The sequence below is a fragment of the Conger conger genome, chromosome 11, assembly GCF_963514075.1.
Source record: "Conger conger chromosome 11, fConCon1.1, whole genome shotgun sequence".
In the NCBI taxonomy this organism is placed as follows: Eukaryota; Metazoa; Chordata; class Actinopteri; order Anguilliformes; family Congridae; genus Conger; species Conger conger.
In genome coordinates this window covers 41,261,076-41,267,326 of record NC_083770.1, presented here as the reverse complement: position 1 = coordinate 41,267,326, position 6,251 = coordinate 41,261,076, and the positions used below count along the sequence as shown (strand labels likewise).

Here is a 6,251-nt window from a genome sequence, read left to right as displayed (position 1 = left end):
GGGTGGGGGAGGGCAGAGGATTGTTGTGGCGTGGACCGCTGGAAACTGACTGGACTAACGGTGCCGTTGGAGCGAGTGTTGTTCTTTTGGCAGAAAAGCCAGCTGTCTCTTTCACAAATTATAATTATTATTATTATTATTATTTTTTTATTTTATTTATTATCTAATGGCTTATTCCTGGTCAGAATTGCTGGGAGATGGAGCCTATCCCATAATAATAATAATAATAATAATAATAATAATAATATTATTGTGAAATTGTGTCCCTTTGTTGTCGCGTGCGTGCTTTTCTGTCTCAGTGGAAATCAAATTCACAAGGATTTCTGCAGGATTTCCTCTTCTCCTTTGTGCGGTACCGTTGTTTAAAGTCGGTGGGCGCACAAGAACAGGAGAGTCACAGACCGTCACCACGGAGAGTCAGACGCGACTGCGTCTCTTAACGAAGCCGGCCCAGCACCGATCTGGCCTTCCGCGGAAGTCGCGTTTGTTGTTATACGTCATCGTACCATTGTAGTGCTAAATCTTCATTCCTCGAATATTGTAGTGCATTTGTAAATTTGATTCATGAATGCCACGAAAATGAAAAATGCATGCATCACAATTAGACCCAACTACAGTTACAAAGTGCCGAGTCGTGCGTTGGTGACAGCCACAGGATTGCGTGCGCGCCAGAATCTGCAGATAAACGTATATGCCGGTCCCAGACAAATCTAAAGCCGAACGAACAAATATACTTTTGGGTTTACACGGTTTGTTTTTTGTTTGTATTTCAGACAAATGAATGCATGATTTTACGTAATGCGCCCAGTTAATTTAAGAAAGAAAGGCAGTAGCAATTGCACTTCTCCCCCGTTTAATCGTGTTGGTTTTTAAATGTGGTGTGCTTGTTCCTCACGTGCCTCTCGGGATGGTTTCATTTCCTGTGAAGAGCACTTCTCTATCCGCTCTGGAGTGTTTGACTAATTGAAGTGAATTCAGGAGGGTTGTTTTTATTAATCCCACAGCTTGTTGAATTTCATGGTGATTCATCGTTTTTTATTTTTTTATTTTTTTTACTATTTGATTTAGATTTAGAATTTCATCCTGCTCTTGCTTGGATTTATAAAAGCCTGGTACCAACACTTAGTATGCAAGCCTGTAGAGTTTTTAGAAAAGCCTTTTTTTAATCCAGCATTTCCTTTGTTCAGTGATAATCCAGGAGTGGATTGAAGGCCATTTTTAAGGGCAGGGTGTCTTAAATAAGAAATACAACTTTAACAGGATCATTTAGATGGTGACACGCACGTGCGCTCAGTTTACCTGGCTTAGCAGGTTGACAGGCTCCGCGTTGTCTGAATTGATCAGGCGTTGTCATTAAGAGATTAAAGGTCAAATCGGCGTGTTGTTCGAGTCGCTGTGTCGCTGTAGCGTAGTGGTTAAGGTACATGACTGGGACACGCAAGGTTGGGGGCTCGATTTGTTCTGCTGTTGGTCTGGCAGTGTAGGATCTTTGTTCTGCAGTTGGTCTGGCAGTGTAGGATCTTTGTTCTGCCGTTGGTCTGGCAGTGTAGGATCTTTGTTCTGCTGTTGGTCTGGTAGTGGAGAATCTTTGCTCTACTTTTGGTCTGGTAGTGGAGGATCTTTGTTCTGCCATTGGTCTGGTAGTGGAGGATCTTTGTTCTGCCGTTGGTCTGGTAGTGGAGGATCTTCGTTCTGCCGTTGGTCTGGTAGTGGAGGATCTTTGTTCTGCTGTTGGTCTGGTAGTGGAGGATCTTTGTTCTGCCGTTGGTCTGGAAGTGGAGGATCCTTGTTCTGCCGTTGGTCTGGTAATTGAGTATCTTTGTTCTGCTGTTGGTCTGGTAGTGGAGGATCTTTGTTCTGCCGTTGGTCTGGTAATTGAGTATCTTTGTTCTGCTGTTGGTCTGGTAGTGGAGGATCTTTGTTCTGCCGTTGGTCTGGTAGTGGAGGATCTTTGTTCTGCTGTTGGTCTGGTAGTGGAGGATCTTTGTTCTGCTGTTGGTCTGGTAGTGGAGGATCTTTGTTCTGCTGTTGGTCTGGTAGTGGAGGATCTTTGTTCCGCGGCAGGCCTGGTAGTTCTTGGCCTTCTCTCTGCGTGACACTGACAGATGGCACTGGGGTTGCAGATGTGTGCTGGATTTCCGGCTCCAGATCGCGGAAATTTCATTAAAGAAACGTTTTAATTAAAATTTACTCTGAGATCATGTTCCTCATCTATCTGGTGTTGCGTTGTTGGAGCCGTTTTGGTTGAGAGAGTTGGGTGTGTTTTTAAAGGGAATGTTTTTGACGAGGCGCGGGCAGAAGACGCAGACTGATGATGGTTTAGGTGTGGGTCCCAAACGCGTCGGGTGAAAGGGTGTTTGTGAAACCATCAGTAGCTTTAAATGCGTCCCTGTGAGGGAAGGATTCTGCTGCACAGAATGGATGTGGTGTCCATGTCTGGGGCTTTCTCAAAGATTTCTGTTTTGTTTGTCTTCTTTATTTCTCCTGATTTCTGTGTAAATTAAAGTTACTTTTCATTACACACTTAAAATGGAGGTTTCCTGGAACACTAGAATACTCAATTATGAAAAATGTGCTTTATCTTATACTCCCGGTGAAAATAGAATTAGCTATAATTGGGCAACAATGAACTAATTAACCTTCCAAAAGTGTTTGTAATTGTGTTTCTTATCTTTTGTCTTTTAAATTTTGATGAAGACCTCATCTTCTTTGTCATTCTGTGGAAATTGGACCAGGGAAGAGGAGGCTTTCTGTAAAAGTTAAATCTAGTGCTGACAGAAAAAGGTGCAATTAAATGATCCAGGAAACTGTATTTGAAGGGAAAATAAAGGAATGTTTTTAATGAGCAAACTTCAGATCCATCTTACTACGTGCCTCAGTGGGCTTTGTGGTTCTCTTACATTAGAATTGTGTTATTTAGCAATTGCATTTATTTAGTGTGTGTGTGTGTGTGTGTGTGTGTGTGTGTTTGTGTGTGTGCGTGTGTCTGTCTGGGCTCGTCAGGCACGAGGGACATACAGTTTGTTCTCTGTGTGTGTGTATTAGTTGTGTTTGTGCTCCTGTGTGTGAGAGAACTCTTGGGGACATGGTTTGTGTATTTACTGTGTTTGTGTGCCTCTGTACTGACTCACTGTAGGTATCTGCTTTGCCCCACTGTGTGTTTAAGGAGAGGGCTTAGAGATGTTGTGTGTGTGTGTGTGTGTGTGTGTGTGTGTGTCTAGCCCCGGAGATGTGGTGCGGACGTGTGTGTCTCTGGTTCTGGGGATTTGGTGTGTGTGTGTGTGTCTGTGTCTGTGTCTGCCCCTGGGGATGTGGTGTGTGTGTGGTGTGTGAGTTTGCGTGTGTGTATGTTTGCCCCCAAGGACATGGTGCATGTGTGTGTCTCTAACCCTGGATATGGTGTGTTGTTGTGTGTGGTGTGTGTGTTGTTGTCAGATCGCAGTGTGTCAGTGCAGACAGCCCAACGCTTGGCCGGGTATTGAGGCCGGTGGGGGCTGGGGGGCACGGGGGTGGGGTGTCAGTCACAACCAGGGGGGTAAGACAGGGGCCTCTGGCGATTGCTGTCCCTGGCAACCACCAATCACAGAGCATTTCCCCTTCCAGCTTGTCCAATTCCCCCAGGCACTTCACGAGAGAGAGGGGGGGGGGGGGGGGGGGGGGAGAAAGAGAGAAAGAGAGGGAGGGAGAAAGAGGGAGAGAGTGGGAGGGAGAGAGAGAGAGAGGCAGGGGCGAGAGGGAGAGGGAGAGGGAGGGAGAGAGAGGGATAGAGATTATGTACATTTTTAAATAATCATTATTATTATTATTACTACCTGTTATGTTTCATGCCCTACATGTTTTTACATGCTTTGGTGAAGATTCACTGTCTGTTCAGTCAATCAGGGGGGAGGGAGGGAGGGAGGGGGAAGAGAGGGGAAGAAAGTATTCAGAGAAAGAAAGAAAGAAACACGGAGAGCTTGGAGCAGACTGTTACTTTCTTCTCTCTCTCTTATATCCTTCTCTCTGTCCATCTCGGTACTGAAGATAATCCTCCGTTCATTGTGCATTGTGGGAAAACAGGAAATGACCTCACAGTCCATGCAGAAAGCTCTTATCTGCAGATCAAAATGCATTTATTAGATTCAATAAGAAATAAATTGCATTTAAAATATATATTAAATATATTAAAGCTTGTAGCCGAGCTATAACTCGGTGAGATATAAAGCGGTGAAAACATTTCTCTATCGTTACACAAATGTTGAAAACACGGCATGCTGCTTTGACCGAATGAGACGCTCGACACAGGTGTGTGTGTGTTTGTGTGTGTTGTTGGAGCGAACCAGCCCAGGAGGTGTGTTCACGCTGTGGGTCGGGGAGTGGTGATAATCGTCTGATGGCAGAGACCCTCTGATATGGGATGGGAGTCTCCTTGCTGGCGCGGTTAGCGGTTAGCCGTTAGCGGGTGGCATCGGGGTCGCACGGTGGCGGTGGTGGGGTGACAGAGCCGCCTCTAACAGAGCGTTTAGGCCAGCACTTTTCCCCCTCCTCAGTCTTCCTCCGGAGACGCCGGGGCAGGTATTAATCCTCACGTGGCAGGAGCAATTTCGCGCCAAAGAGCCCCTGCATGTTCATCAGATCAATCTCCGTTACCTGGGCGACGGCGGAGGCCTCCCGCTGACCTCTGATGAAGTCGTTGGCGGGTTTGGCGGCGGCTCTTGGCGGTGGCGCTGATATGGATTTTCGCACCTCTGCCGCGGCGGGTCGATACCTCCGCGGCGACATTATCCCATTGTCTCCGTGGTGACCTGTGACCTGCCGGCCGAGAGGTCGGAGGTCAGGGCGCGTCGCTGATCGCTGGCACGGGCGAACGGGGAGGGGAGGGGTGAGTTTGACCTTTAGGCATGGGGTCATTGTTCAGAGGTTATAAAAGGTCGTGGAGTTGATTTTTAGGCAGGCCTGTATGGGGAGGGGGGCTCTGTTTGATCACAGTTAGGACCCCCCCCCTCGGTTGGAGGAGTCAGACTCTATCTGGTCCGGTTCAGGTGCTGTCACCAGAGGAGCCGTGTCCTTTTCACACCTGACACTGAGCTGGTTCCAATAGCATATCCCAGATATTTAAACTGCCATGGTGGTAAAAACAACCCAGATAAAATGTATTTAAACATTTTAACCAAAACTGATTGGTTGAGTGGTTGGTCATTACTGATTGGTTGACTGGTAGGTCATTTCTGTGTGGTGATTGGTTGGTTGGTTGGTCATTGCTGATTGGTTGATTGGTTGGTCGTTACTGATTGGTGATTGGTTGAGTGGTTTGTCATTACTGATTGGTGATTGGTTGGTCGGTTGATCATTACTGATTGGTTGGTCATTTGGTCATTACTGATTGATGATTGATTGGTCAGTCAGTCATTACTGATTGGGTAGTTACTATGAGGCATATGATCATTGCTCTGTCAGGGATTGACCTGTTTTTGTTGTTTTATTGTTTCCTCCTCAGGTGCGGACCTGTCTCAGAGTAAGGGGGGGCCAGGGGCCCCAGGAGGGGCCAGCCATATGCAGTGCCTGTCGGTCCACTGCACAGACGAGCTGGGGGACAACAAGGGCCGGGGGGGCCCCGTGTCGTCATGGCGATCCCTGCACTCGGACATCTCCAACCGCTTCGGAACCTTTGTGGCAGCGCTCACCTGAGACGCACACACACACACACACACACACACACTCTCTCACGTGCACACACGCACACACGCACACACACACTTACACACAGACTTGCCTGACTGCCCCAATTCCTGGGACATGCGACACATGGACACACACACACACACACACACACACACACACACACACACACCTCTGTACAGCACGGTCGGGTGAACACACTCGTACCTGTGACCGTGCCCAGACCTGAGAACCTCAACCTAACCTTTTATAGAACAAACGGGGTGGGGGCGGGGGGGGTGGGGGGTGCAATGGCAGAGGGAGTGGGGGGGTCGGGGTGGTTTATGGGAGTGGGAGGGGAGATACAGACAGATCTCTCTCTGTCTGTATGATACCAGTGTTGAGTACTTCCTGTTTTGTTTTCTGTTTTTTAGCTGTGTGCGCTTTAGTCCCATTTAATTTCAATTATATATTTCATGCTTTTTGTTATATAGGTTTTTTGAAAATAATTATCCAGAACTTCTCCCTGCTGGAATGTACAGGTGCAGCCCTGTGTGAGTGTTGTGTGTATGTGCGCATGCGTGTGACGACACGAGTGTGTGTGTGTGTGTGCG

The 6,251-nt window shown here is 47.3% G+C and overlaps 1 protein-coding gene across 2 annotated transcripts in view; it reads left to right on the top strand.

The window, feature by feature from the left end:
- LOC133139867 (transcriptional activator MN1-like) overlaps window positions 1-5,916 on the top strand; it is a 23,008-nt gene extending 17,092 nt beyond the window's left edge. For both annotated transcript variants that reach the window (XM_061259314.1, XM_061259313.1), the window contains one exon: window positions 5,477-5,916. In XM_061259314.1, coding sequence (XP_061115298.1) covers window positions 5,477-5,667 — 191 coding nt within the window. In that variant the 3' untranslated portion in view covers window positions 5,668-5,916. The remainder of the gene's footprint in view (window positions 1-5,476) is intronic.
- The last annotated feature ends 335 nt before the right edge of the window (window positions 5,917-6,251 follow it).